The sequence below is a fragment of the Helianthus annuus genome, chromosome 17, assembly GCF_002127325.2.
Source record: "Helianthus annuus cultivar XRQ/B chromosome 17, HanXRQr2.0-SUNRISE, whole genome shotgun sequence".
NCBI lineage: Eukaryota > Viridiplantae > Streptophyta > Magnoliopsida > Asterales > Asteraceae > Helianthus > Helianthus annuus.
Genome location: NC_035449.2, coordinates 14,312,024 through 14,326,294, shown reverse-complemented (window position 1 = coordinate 14,326,294; position 14,271 = coordinate 14,312,024). Strand labels below are relative to the sequence as shown.

Genomic DNA, 14,271 nt, shown 5'->3' with positions numbered 1-14,271 from the left:
TATCCGTCCATCCGGACGAGGAATCACATTCCTGAACCACTGACGTCCCACCCAAGGAGGACGAGGAATCCACGTTCCTTAACCCCGTTCCCAACCCAGGGAATCCCATGCTTTGTAGAGGGTGTGAACTCACCTTGGTTTGCTCGGCAGTTAATCACAGAAAGATCAATCAAGTCGCAAGTAGTCAATTACGTCCTAACACGGATATCACTTATAATCAGATTCAAACCAAGCAGTGCACGAATGTTATCACGTATGGCAAACACGTTTAATCGGTAGCAGTTCATAGGTAACAGTCAATTACAAGCTCAAAGTCCAAGTGTGAGGCCCAAACAGTTGGGCTCGTGATAACAGGCCCGAACAACACATCAACAGTAGCACAGAAGTTCATAGGTCCGGCCCACTAACTTAGGCCCATAAGTGTGGTCTCGAGTCGCAACCGGACTCGCAAGCATGGTCTCGAGTCATGTTGTTTGTGTTGAACATAAATGGTTGCGAGTCGCAATCGTGGTTTCGGCTCGTCATGCTGAGGTCTCGAGTCGCAACGGGACTCGTAACCTGTGGTCTCGGCTTGTCCTGCTATGGTTGCGAGTCGCAACCGCGTGGTCTCGAGTTGTCACGCTGTGGTTGCGAGTCGCAACCGTGTGATTGCGAGTCGGTATGCTGTCATTTTCACGTTCAGTGTTGATTCAGGTATGGTCAGCTTAATGGTACAATGTAATCAGGCCCAAATCAGGAAACAACCAATAGAATTTCACTAACAAGTTTTCCTAATCAGGCTATTAGTAAAAATGGATCAAAATCACAAGGGTTTTCACACCTTTAACCATCATTCAAATTGTTCTTCATATATTCAAACCCATACTCATCAAGTTCATAACATATTTAACACTTATTTAACCAAAACTATGAACAAGCATCAAAACACTTAGCATAACACACAACTCGGTTTTCATATAAGTCCGATTTCATGACAAGTGCAACCCGATTTCATGTATCATCAAAATCTAGTAGTTTAAACTCTATTTAACACAAGATATCATGAGTTCTTTAGCAACACATTCAATCACTAAAACTTTTTAACACACATAAAACATCATTCATGTGATATCATTCTTTTTGACAACAAATAAGAAACATTCATGCATAAATCATATTGTCATAATCATCAATCCAAGCACCAAAACACAACATGAACTACTAACATATCAAGAAGTACTAACCGGTTGGTGAAGTGTGTGTGTGCCGATCCAAAGTTCCAAACCCGAGAGTTCTTGTGCCAACCGATTGGATCCGAGAGCTTGGAGGTGTGTTTGTGTTCTAGAGTTCTAGTGAGAGAAAAGATAGGAGAGTGTGTGTGTGTTCTTTGTTCAACAAATGGTAAAAATGACTAAGGGTGGTTTATATATATGCTAGTTCCAAGTGTTGCACCCTTAATGGGTTCGGTTAAGGGTTTACGGCCCAAATGGCCCAACCGGCCAAAGGCCCAAACCGGCCTAATGGTTAGGGTCCACTCGAGACCACATGGTCTCGAGTCGGGTTCTCGCTGTCTCGTGTTGGGTTCTCGGTTCACATATAACATGTACACATATATATACAATGCACACAAACAAGACACATATCACATAAAAGGTTCACATTATCATTAAGTTTAATCAGTTAACTAGTCACATAACGTACAAGTAGGTTGCATCAAGACACAACGAAGGTTCTAGATTTCAAGTTGTCACATCATCCCCAAGTTGAAAGAAATTTCGTCCCGAAATTTGATGGAAATTTGATGGCACTCACTGAGGAAGCTAGTCAAGTTGCATGGTTTTCCTGGTTTTCCTGGGGTGTCACATCCACCCCCCGTTGATCTGGAATTTCGTCCCGAAATTCCGTAGCTTCAGCCTCAGTAGCGTTTGTACTGTTCTCAAACAGTTGGGGATACTTTTGTTTCATCCGATCTTCGCGTTCCCAGGTGAACTCTGGGCCGCGACGTGAGTTCCAACGAACTCGAACGAGAGGTATTCTAGTTCTCTTGAGGACCTTAACATCCCGGTCCGTGATTTCGACAGGTTCTTCGACGAATTTCAACTGTTCGTCGATCGTGAGTTCCTTCAGAGGAATTACGTGCGTCTCATCTGACAGGCACTTCTTCAGATTCGACACATGGAAAACGTTGTGAACTGCACCGAGTTCTGCTAGTAAGTTCAGTCTGTAGGCCACCTTGCCTATTTTCTCAAGGATTTCGAAAGGTCCAACGTATCGTGGGTTGAGTTTGCCGCGTTTACCAAAACGAACCACACCCTTCCAGGGTGAAACTTTGAGTAATACCCGCTCCCCAACCTGGAGCTCAAGTGGTTTCCTGCCCTTATCGGCGTATGCCTTTTGACGGTCACGAGCGGCCGCCATGCGTTGTCGTATTTGAGCAATCCGTTCAGTAGTGTCCACCACATGTTCTGGACCAGTGATTTGACTATCTCCTACCTCTGCCCAACAGAGGGGTGACCGGCATTTACGTCCGTACAATGCCTCAAACGGAGCAGCTTTAATGCTGGTGTGATAGCTGTTATTGTATGAAAATTCCACAAGTGGCAGATGCCTTTCCCAGCTGTTGCCAAAGTCGATTACACAAGCGCGAAGCATGTCTTCTAATGTCTGAATAGTTCGCTCGGACTGCCCGTCCGTCTGTGGGTGATACGCTGTGCTCATATCAAGACGTGAGCCAAAAGACTTGTGCATTGCTTGCCACAGTTCCGAAGTAAAACGTGCATCTCGATCAGAGATGATAGAAGTGGGCACCCCGTGCCTCGAAACAACTTCCTTGAGGTATATCTCCGCCAGAGTGGAGAATTTATCTGTTTCTTTAATTGCCAAGAAGTGTGCGGATTTCGTGAGTCGATCCACGATCACCCAGATAGTATCGTTTCCGCGCTGTGATCTAGGTAGGCCAGTAACGAAATCCATGGAAATTTGCTCCCATTTCCATTGTGGTATCTCTGGTTGCTGAAGTAGGCCTGAGGGTTTCTGATATTCCGTCTTGACTCGCGCACAAGTCAAACACTTGCTGACGTAAGTTGCTATGTGGGCCTTCATGCTAGGCCACCAATACGTAGTTTTAATATCGTGGTACATCTTATCCGAACCAGGGTGTACCGAGTAGCGAGATTTGTGCGCTTCATCCATCACAAGTTCTCGTAAGTCGCCATAGAGTGGGACCCAAATGCGTCCTGTTACGTAATAAGCACCGTCTTCCTTCTGTTCTAAACGTTGTCTTGACCCGCGTAGAGCTTCAGCTCTAACGTTTTCTGGTTTCAGTGCTTCTATCTGAGCAGCTCGTATTTGCGAAGGTAGACTAGAATGGATCGTGAGTTGTAGAGCTCTTACGCGCTTAGGCGCAGTGTCCTTTCGACTGAGGGCGTCTGCCACAACATTGGCCTTGCCCGGGTGATACCTGATAGAGCACTCGTAATCATTCAGCAGTTTGACCCATCGTCGCTGTCGCATATTCAGTTCCTTCTGCTTGAATATGTGTTCTAAACTTCTGTGGTCGGTGTAGATGGCGCACTTGGTTCCGTAAAGGTAATGCCGCCATAACTTAAGTGCGAAAACAACAGCTCCCAGCTCTAAATCATGCGTAGTGTAGTTCTTCTCGTGAACTTTGAGTTGTCGTGAGGCGTAGGCTATGACTTTATCTCGTTGCATCAATACACAACCAAGACCCTGAATTGATGCATCACAGTAAACCACAAAATCTTCTGTGCCCTCTGGCAGTGAAAGGATAGGTGCACTACAAAGTCTATCCTTTAGATGCTGAAAAGCTAACTCTTGTGCATTTCCCCAATGATAAACAACGCTCTTTTGCGTTAGTAGGGTGAGAGGCTGCGCGATCTTAGAAAAATCCTTAATGAACCTCCTGTAGTAACCTGCCAATCCCAAGAATTGGCGAATCTCCTTTGGTGTGCGAGGCGCAGACCAGTTCTTAATAGAGTCCACTTTGGATGGATCAACGTGAATCCCATCCTTGTTCACCACATGCCCTAGGAAATGGACCTCTCGAAGCCAGAAGTCGCATTTCGAGAATTTCGCGTAAAGCTGTTCCTTCCGAAGGAGTTCCAGAATAAGTCGTAGATGTTGTTCGTGCTCTTCTTTGCTCTTAGAATAGATCAGGATGTCGTCGATGAAGACTATAACAAACTTGTCCAGGTACGGTTTGCAAACTCGGTTCATCAAATCCATAAAAACTGCCGGTGCGTTGGTCAGCCCAAACGGCATGACCAAAAACTCATAGTGCCCATATCGAGTCCTAAAGGCTGTCTTGGAGACATCCTCTTCTCGAACTCTCAGCTGGTGATATCCCGATCTCAGATCGATCTTTGAGTAGTAGCTCGACCCCTGCAACTGGTCGAACAAGTCGTCAATGCGCGGTAGAGGATAACGATTCTTCACAGTCACCTTGTTAAGTTCGCGATAGTCGATACACATTCTGAAGGTACCGTCCTTCTTTTTCACAAAAAGCACCGGAGCTCCCCAAGGCGATGAGCTAGGACGAATAAAACCCTTATTCAAGAGTTCTTGTAGTTGCGTGGAGAGTTCTTCCAATTCTGATGGCGCTAAACGATAAGGTGCACGGGCTACAGGCGCAGCTCCAGGAGCTAGTTCAATCTGAAACTCGACTTGGCGATGGGGCGGAAGACCAGGTAATTCCTCAGGGAATACCTCAGGATAGTCGCGTACAACGGGAAAATATTTTAGCTTCTTCTCTTTTTCTGTGGTATCGGTAACTAGAGCCAAAATCGCAGTGTGGCCCTTTCGTAAGCACTTCTGGGCCTTAAGAAGAGAGATGATGTTCTCAACAGCACTTCTCCTGTCGCCACAAATCATGAGAGGTTCACTACCTATACCAGGAATACGAACGATCTTCTTGTTGCAAAGAATCTCTGCTCGGTGTTGGGACAACCAATCCATCCCAATGACAACGTCGAAACTACCCAAGACAATAGGAATAAGATCGATAGAGAAGGTCTGGTTAGCGAGAATAAGCTGGCAACCCTTGACTACGTGTGAGGCTTCCAAACTCTTACCATTAGCTAGCTCTACAGTGTGCTTGTCGCTCAGGGGTGTTGGAATACGCTTAAGCATCTTACTAACTTCTAGTGACACATAGCTAGTATCGGCACCTGAATCAAATAAGACTGTAACATAAAAGTCGTCGAGAAGGAACTTACCCGTCACCACGTTGGGATCATTCCTTGCTTCACCTTGACCAATCACGAACACACGCCCCCTAGCACCATTGTTGCTGTTGTTCCCATTGTTACCATTCCCCTGATTGTTGTTGTTGTTGTTGTTGTTGTTGTTGTTCAGTTGGGGACAATCTTTCTTGAAGTGGCCTTCAGCTCCACACTGAAAGCATCCTTTGTTGTTACCCTGCTGCTGTCGCTGGTTCTGCTGAGGTTGCTGGCGATTCTGATTGGCGGGGTATGCGCTCCTGCAATCCTTTGCAACATGACCAGGCTTGTTGCACCGATGACAGTTGCCCCTGGTGCATGGCCCACTGTGGTGTAGGTTGCAACGATTGCATTTGGGGTGATTCCCCTTGTATCCACCATGACTTTGACCACCAGACGATTGCTGACTGGGGCTCTTGTGATCGTCCGTCTTTCTCTGCTGAGACTGAGATTGCACAGAAGTTGAACCCCTGCTTGAAGTTCCATCCCATTTCCGTTTATCCCCACTAGAAGTACCAGAAGTAGTTGCAGCACCTATACGTTTCGGTAACTTGTTTTGCTCCACCGCTTGGTCTGTAAGACGGTGAGCCAACTGAACAACCTGCTGGATAGTAGTCAAGTTTGCTGAAGTCACATGACTTTGGATCTCTGGCACCAAGCCCTTGAGATAGAGCTCAATTCGCTTATAGGGAGGGTCCACCATAGTAGGACACAACAAGGCAAGCTCATGCGATCTCTTAGTGTATGCCTCAATCTCTGACCCTGTCATCTTGAGATTGTAGAACTCATCTTCCAGCTTGTGAATGTTGTCACGACTGCAGTATTCTTCCCTGATCATTTCCTTGAAGTTTTCCCATGGGGTGGCGTTGGCAGCAACCAACCCTAACATCTGCACTTGAGCATTCCACCACGTGAGGGCCAAACCCTCGAGAGTACCAGTAGCATACTTTACCCTGCGCGCCTCAGGGCATTCACACATTTCGAACACAGACTCCAGTTTCTCAAACCAGTGTAGGAGACCTACTGCTCCTTCAGTTCCGCTAAAAGTTGTGGGTCGACAGTCCATAAAGGTCTTAAAAGTGCACACCGGTGCCTGAGCATATTGACCTAAGGTAGGTGAAAGAAAGACAGAGTTTAACACAAAGGTTGGTTCACGAGAGTAGGATCCAAATGATCCTAGAACAATTTCGGACTGCAGGATATACCTCCTGCGTTTGCAGCTGCAAGCGCTGCGGCAACTCGTTCGTTGATCAAAGCTGTCAACTGGGCTTGTGTCATGTTAACGCGTCCAGACATGGTTCTTCATAATAAAAGTAATACGTGTGAGAGAGGTTCGCGAAAGCACGATAGTAGGACAGAGTAAGCACGCACGTGTTCAAACAACAGTAGTTATACTAATCAAGCATACCATGAGCAATGTACTATGTAACCAACAAGTAGGCAATATACATACATCATATTACCTAGAACGTCGAGCCTTGCATGAGGAGCGAAGTGTCGTTGTGGACCGTTGAGCACTAAACCGGTTATAGTCTGGTTTTAACAAAAACGTTTCTCCTTTATTAAAACCAAGTTCACTATAACCAATGGCTCTGATACCAATCTGTCACACCCCCAAAATCCCACCCGCGGAGTACTACCGCTTAGAGGCGTGACTGACCAGGATCCAGCCACCAATCATACTGAACAAGCATATAAGTGATTATAAAAGTTTAACCAATACAATTGGTGTTTCAAAACAAACAAGTTAAGTTGCAAGCGGAAGCATAAGTTTAAAGTTATAACATAAGTTCAAAAGTTTCAAGTTTAACATAGCACGTAGCAATCCGTGTCCCACGACGACCCTCCTCCATGCAAGCTCCAGCTGAGTACCTATGGTCCTGCAAAGCATGTAGTAACGAGTCAACAACTAGTTGAGTGAGTTCACGGTTGGGTGTTTGTTTTAGTTATTCCGAAAACAGTTTCCTTTACTGGCATCCTGCCGTGGGGGGTTACCCCATTGTTTAAAAAAAAACGTGACATGTTCATTCCCAGTTACTCCGGCACTCCAGCCGTGGGGGCTACCCCGTGTTAGTTATCAGGCATTTCGGTCGTGAGGGCTACCCCATGCGTACACTAGACTCGTTACCATATCGACTGCTGACTGTAGTCATGTTTATGTGCCCTGAAAACATCAATGTCTATCATCATTGACGTGCCCCAGATCCATTAGTTCACGCCCGTCCTCTGCGGCACGGTGTGAGGCTTGTCAGACCTAAATAGCGCTATCTAACTAATGACCCGCTCGCCATTGGCCCGGCGATTAGTCGATACAAAAAAAGGAGGGACTTCGTGATAGAGTTTTAGTCTAGTACGTTTATCCGTCCATCCGGACGAGGAATCACATTCCTGAACCACTGACGTCCCACCCAAGGAGGACGAGGAATCCACGTTCCTTAACCCCGTTCCCAACCCAGGGAATCCCATGCTTTGTAGAGGGTGTGAACTCACCTTGGTTTGCTCGGCAGTTAATCACAGAAAGATCAATCAAGTCGCAAGTAGTCAATTACGTCCTAACACGGATATCACTTATAATCAGATTCAAACCAAGCAGTGCACGAATGTTATCACGTATGGCAAACACGTTTAATCGGTAGCAGTTCATAGGTAACAGTCAATTACAAGCTCAAAGTCCAAGTGTGAGGCCCAAACAGTTGGGCTCGTGATAACAGGCCCGAACAACACATCAACAGTAGCACAGAAGTTCATAGGTCCGGCCCACTAACTTAGGCCCATAAGTGTGGTCTCGAGTCGCAACCGGACTCGCAAGCATGGTCTCGAGTCATGTTGTTTGTGTTGAACATAAATGGTTGTGAGTCGCAATCGTGGTTTCGGCTCGTCATGCTGAGGTCTCGAGTCGCAACGGGACTCGTAACCTGTGGTCTCGGCTTGTCCTGCTATGGTTGCGAGTCGCAACCGCGTGGTCTCGAGTTGTCACGCTGTGGTTGCGAGTCGCAACCGTGTGATTGCGAGTCGGTATGCTGTCATTTTCACGTTCAGTGTTGATTCAGGTATGGTCAGCTTAATGGTACAATGTAATCAGGCCCAAATCAGGAAACAACCAATAGAATTTCACTAACAAGTTTTCCTAATCAGGCTATTAGTAAAAATGGATCAAAATCACAAGGGTTTTCACACCTTTAACCATCATTCAAATTGTTCTTCATATATTCAAACCCATACTCATCAAGTTCATAACATATTTAACACTTATTTAACCAAAACTATGAACAAGCATCAAAACACTTAGCATAACACACAACTCGGTTTTCATATAAGTCCGATTTCATGACAAGTGCAACCCGATTTCATGTATCATCAAAATCTAGTAGTTTAAACTCTATTTAACACAAGATATCATGAGTTCTTTAGCAACACATTCAATCACTAAAACTTTTTAACACACATAAAACATCATTCATGTGATATCATTCTTTTTGACAACAAATAAGAAACATTCATGCATAAATCATATTGTCATAATCATCAATCCAAGCACCAAAACACAACATGAACTACTAACATATCAAGAAGTACTAACCGGTTGGTGAAGTGTGTGTGTGCCGATCCAAAGTTCCAAACCCGAGAGTTCTTGTGCCAACCGATTGGATCCGAGAGCTTGGAGGTGTGTTTGTGTTCTAGAGTTCTAGTGAGAGAAAAGATAGGAGAGTGTGTGTGTGTTCTTTGTTCAACAAATGGTAAAAATGACTAAGGGTGGTTTATATATATGCTAGTTCCAAGTGTTGCACCCTTAATGGGTTCGGTTAAGGGTTTACGGCCCAAATGGCCCAACCGGCCAAAGGCCCAAACCGGCCTAATGGTTACGGTCCACTCGAGACCACATGGTCTCGAGTCGGGTTCTCGCTGTCTCGTGTTGGGTTCTCGGTTCACATATAACACGTACACATATATATACAATGCACACAAACAAGACACATATCACATAAAAGGTTCACATTATCATTAAGTTTAATCAGTTAACTAGTCACATAACGTACAAGTAGGTTGCATCAAGACACAACGAAGGTTCTAGATTTCAAGTTGTCACATATGGTTCATACATTCTGTTGTAATCAGACACTTCTACCCGTAAGCCACACTCCTCACACACCCAACTTTTATTTAATTACCACTCAGCCCCTGGACTTCAATATTATGCGTATCTTATGATTTGAAGTCATTTTATCACCTGAACAAGTACCTAGCAACATGATATGTGCCGGTTAACATCCATGGGTGTTACGCTTCATCACCAAGCATCCTAACTTCACCATTTTAAGCTGATTAACCTGTAACACGAGAAACACGCGTAGTTATCACATTCGAAACACTTAACCGCTTAAAACACAATACGATACGTATTTTAACACACTTAACGCTCTTGTTTTGCAACCTCCATCATTTAATCCTAACTTGATTAAGGAATTGGTTATAAAAGGTCCAAAAAGAGATTTGACTATTGATGTCTGTCGTTATGGACATGCAAAAACCTATTTAAACTATTAGTATAGAATAAGCAGGGTATCGAACCAAGGGAGGACTGTGGAAAGTGTCGTAATGAAAAGGGTTGATTAACTATTACTGAATGGGAAAAACAGTTTGTTTGATTGTGAGAAATAGCTAAATTAACGAATAAAATTTGTGTTTTAAATCAATGAGAGAAAATATGGTTCCTCCAGATTTCAGATTTTGCAATTAAATTCAACTATATGTTTAATCGTTACCTACATAGACATAGGTGTTAATTTTGATTCATTAATTGTGAAAACCAACGACTAAGTACTCCGGTCAATACATAACGGGAGGTTATCGAATGATTATCAATTACAATTTACAAACCCTAACCCCATGTCAAATATATCCCAATTACTAGAACTCTCGGGAACTGAATGCTTAGAAATTAAGGTTTAAATAAACGTAACTGTTTACAATCAAGAAATCAAATCAATGGTGAAAAGCATCGAATGCTTAGATCACCAGGTAAAATGATTGTGTCAACACATAATATCAATCAACTCTATCCGGAGGAAACCACAAAAAGTTTAGCCGCTCATCTCGCACGAAGAATCTTCAAAAGCTTGATTTGATGAAGAAATCATGGTTGATTCGGTGATTGAATGGAGAATCTTGATGGAATTGAGGTGAAAAAGTCTTCAACTTTGAGTCTTGGAGTGCCCTCAATCGATTGTAGATGATAGATAATGATTCCCAACTTTTGAAACCCTAATATATACTTTAGAGGGCTTTTTTCGCGGGTATGGACTTGCCCGGGTCGTAAGCTACGAGTTAGGACTCGTAGCTTACAGATTAAAAACTCTGTCTACACATTGGACCCAAACCGTAAGCTACGAGTTACAACTCGTAAGCTACGGTCGTGTCCTTCTCTTCCTTTATTGCTGAACATAAGCAACTCGTAAGCTACGAGTTGTAACTCCTAGCTTACGAAACAAGAATTCTGTCCACAATTCAAACAACTCCAAGAACTCGTAAGCTACGAGTTACAACTCGTAGCCTACGATCGCGATACACAAGTCCCTTTCCTTCTTCACACCAACTTTCAACAAATGTCATTTAGGCCCCTGTACTTTATGTTTTCCCATTTCTCTCATATATGAGCATAACATAACTTCCAAATAAGTACCGAATGGCCCCTCAACTTATAATCTTCTTATTTCTTGCATATCTAGGCTTCACACAACTTCTAAAAAATACCAAATTAGCCCCTGAACTTCACTTTTTCACACTTCTTCCACTCGTGAGCCTTTATATCACCCGAACAAGCTTTAAAACTCATTCTTGAGCTGCAACATCACATCCTATGCTCACAACTTCATCTTTAACCATCGTAAATGCACCTAATTCCGTACTTTACCTGCAAAACACTAAATTCTCGTAGTCACTTCATTCCAAGCAAATAAACACATCAAATAAACATAAATCATTATATTTAGACACTCTAAAGCTCGGGTTTCACCCTCTCCATCAACTATTGATAAGGGTCCCGTGGATAATGTTGGAAGACGATTTTCTAAATTCATGTATAATAGAATTCTATCAAACAGGGAGACGTGCGATAGAGAATGGCTAGTGTATTCGAAAGAGCTTGATAAAGTCTTTTGTTTTTGTTGTAAACTTTTTAGACAAGGGTATAAGAAAGGCGGGTTGGATAATGAAGGTTATTCGGATTGGAAGCATGCTTCTCAAGGTCTTAAAGACCATGAAGTTAGCTTTGAACATCTCAAGCATATGCATCAATGGTTTGAAAGGCGTCAAAGGTTGGATTGCAATGAAACAATCGACAAAGAAGCATATGAGCATTTCAAAAAGGAAAAAGATTATTGGAAAGAAGTGATTTTTAGGATTATTGCTCTTGTGAAATTTCTTGCTAAACATGGCTTAGCTTTTTGTGGGTCAAATGAGAAGTTGTATCAAAAAAGAAATGGAAACTTTTTGGGATTGGTTGAGATGTTGGAAGAGTTTGATCCGATTATGAAAGAACACGTGCGGTGTATTTTGAATGATGAACTCCATATACATTATCTTGGGCACAATATCCAAAACGAGTTGATACAATTATTAGCTGGTCAAGTTAAAATAGAAATCATCAAAAGGATAAAACAAGCAAAGTATTACTCCATCATACTCGATTGCACACCTGATATAAGTCACCAAGAGCAGATGTTCATAATTGTGAGGTATGTGAATTTTAACTCTAGTTCTGTGACAGTTGAAGAATCGTTTTTAGGTTTTTTGGTTGTTGAGGATACCACAGGTAAGGGACTTTTTGATGTTACATCTAAGGAATTAGAGTCTCTAAGTCTTGATATTTTTGATGTGCGCGGTCAAGGCTATGATAATGGGGCGAACAAGAAAGGAAAACGTAATGGAGTTCAAAGTAGATTTTTAGAAAAAAATCCTAGAGCTTTGTATAGTGCTTGTGGTTGTCATAGTCTTAATCTTGTGTTGTGTGACATGGCAAACACGATTACTAAGTCTAGGGTATTTTTGGAACAATACAACCTATATATACTATCTTTACCAATTCTATTAATAGGTGGCAAATTTTGAAAGACAATGTTAAAGGATTGACTGTTAAATCATTATTTGTCACTCGTTGGGAAAGTCGTGTAGATAGTATTAAGCCTATTAGAACTCAACTTGTAGAAGTAAGAAAAGCTTTGAAAGAAGTTAGTGACTCGGATAAAGATCCTAAAATTCAAAGCGAAGCTAGATCACTTGAAAAGCATGAGGTTGGTGACTATGAATTTTTGGTATAAATCGTCATTTGGTATGAAATATTATCAAACGTGAATGTAGTGAGCAAAAAGTTGCAATCAAAGGATGTGGTTCTTGATGTTACTATTGATGAAGTGGACAATTTTATTTAATACTTCAAAAATTATAGAGAAGTGGGGCTTTTTAAGGCGATTGATGAAGCTATAGAAATTGCCAATGAATTAGGTATTAATGCGGAATTCCCTTAAAAACGTGTGATACGTAGGAAAAAACAGTTTAATGAGAATTCAAGTGTAGAAGAAGTTATATTTTCACTCGATGATGATTTTAAAGTCAACTACTTTCTATGTATTGTTGATCAAGCTAAAAGTTCTTTTGAAACAAGATTCGATCAATACCAAAAATTCAAAAAAATATTTTGGGTTTTTGTTTCCTAAAAAAATGAAGACACTTGATGAACAAGATCTTAAGGCTCGTTGTTATCGTCTTCAAGATGCATTAAAATATAAAGAAGAATCGGACGTTGATGCTAAAGAACTTTATTTGGAGTTGAAGTTGATTAGGACCTTTTTACCGAGTCACATTGTTAGCCCTATTGATGCTTTAAACGATATCATGCGGCTCGGTCATTGTCCTAATGCTATAAATGCATATCATGTGCTTCTGACACTTTCGGTAACGGTGGCATCGGCAGAGAGAAGCTTTTCTAAATTGAAGTTGTTGAAGTCTTATTTGCGATCGTCAATGTCCCAAGAAAGACTTAATGGATTGGCGATGATATCTAATAGCATAACGTAAATCACTCAATTGATTTATGTAAATCAAGCATGAGATTATGTAATATTGTGTAATTATTTGTATATTTAGTTTCCTAGTTTATAGGCTCTTGTAACTCTATATATTATTTTACCAATCAATGTAAAGGCAAGAGATTGAGTCATAATATGGTATCAGCCTAATTGGCGATCCTACCCTTCCTTCCCTGCCTTCTTCCTTTCTTTTTCCTCTATTCCACCGTCGCCCTCTGTCTTCCTTATTCCTGCCGCCCACTATCTTTTCCCCAATATTAATACTTCAATTGTTACTTCAATTGATAATATCCCCACTAACTCGATTGATACTTCAATTGCTATTTTACCCACTGACTCAATTCCTTCAATTGATAATATTCTCAATTGTTATTTTATCGATAATATTATAAATTCCTTCAATTGATACTTCTATGGCATCCTTGTCGACCACCCTCACCACCTCCCTACACCCTCTCCTTCACTTTATCCCTCATAAACTCAACTCCTCAAATTATCTTGCATGGAGTGAACAGGTAAAACTTGTTCTCTCCCTCCAAACCCTTCTCGGCCATATTGACGGGTCCACAAAACCTCCTGCCGAAACCCTCACCACGGATGATAAAACCTCTCCCAATCCAGATTATGTCACCTGGTTAGCCAATGACCAAGTCGTGTGTCTTCTCATTCAGTCATCCCTATCCGAAGAGGATATGTCCGAGATTATCAGGCTCCACACAGCCCAACAAATCTGGCTCTCTCTTGAAACCGCCTATAGCCACCCTTCTCTTGACTGTATGCATACCCTCAGAGACAATCTCCGCCTTCTACAAAAGGGATCCTCCACTGTGGCAGAATTTGGACGCAAGTTTAAGGCCCTCTGTGACCAACTCGCCGCCATTGGTCACCCGGTTGATGAAACCGACAAATGTCATTGGTTCCTCTGTGGCTTAGGGCCAGCCTATGAACATTTTTCCACCACATATCTTGCC

At 42.4% G+C, this 14,271-nt stretch overlaps 1 protein-coding gene across 1 annotated transcript; it reads left to right on the top strand.

Moving 5' to 3' along the window:
- Positions 1 to 11,291: 11,291 nt before the first annotated feature.
- On the top strand, positions 11,292 to 13,289 carry LOC110923726 (zinc finger MYM-type protein 1-like). Its single transcript, XM_022167786.1, has 3 exons — positions 11,292 to 12,220; positions 12,310 to 12,526; positions 12,939 to 13,289. The coding sequence occupies exons 1-3, from the start codon at positions 11,292 to 11,294 to the stop codon at positions 13,287 to 13,289; spliced, it is 1,497 nt and encodes a 498-aa protein (XP_022023478.1).
- Positions 13,290 to 14,271: the final 982 nt, after the last annotated feature.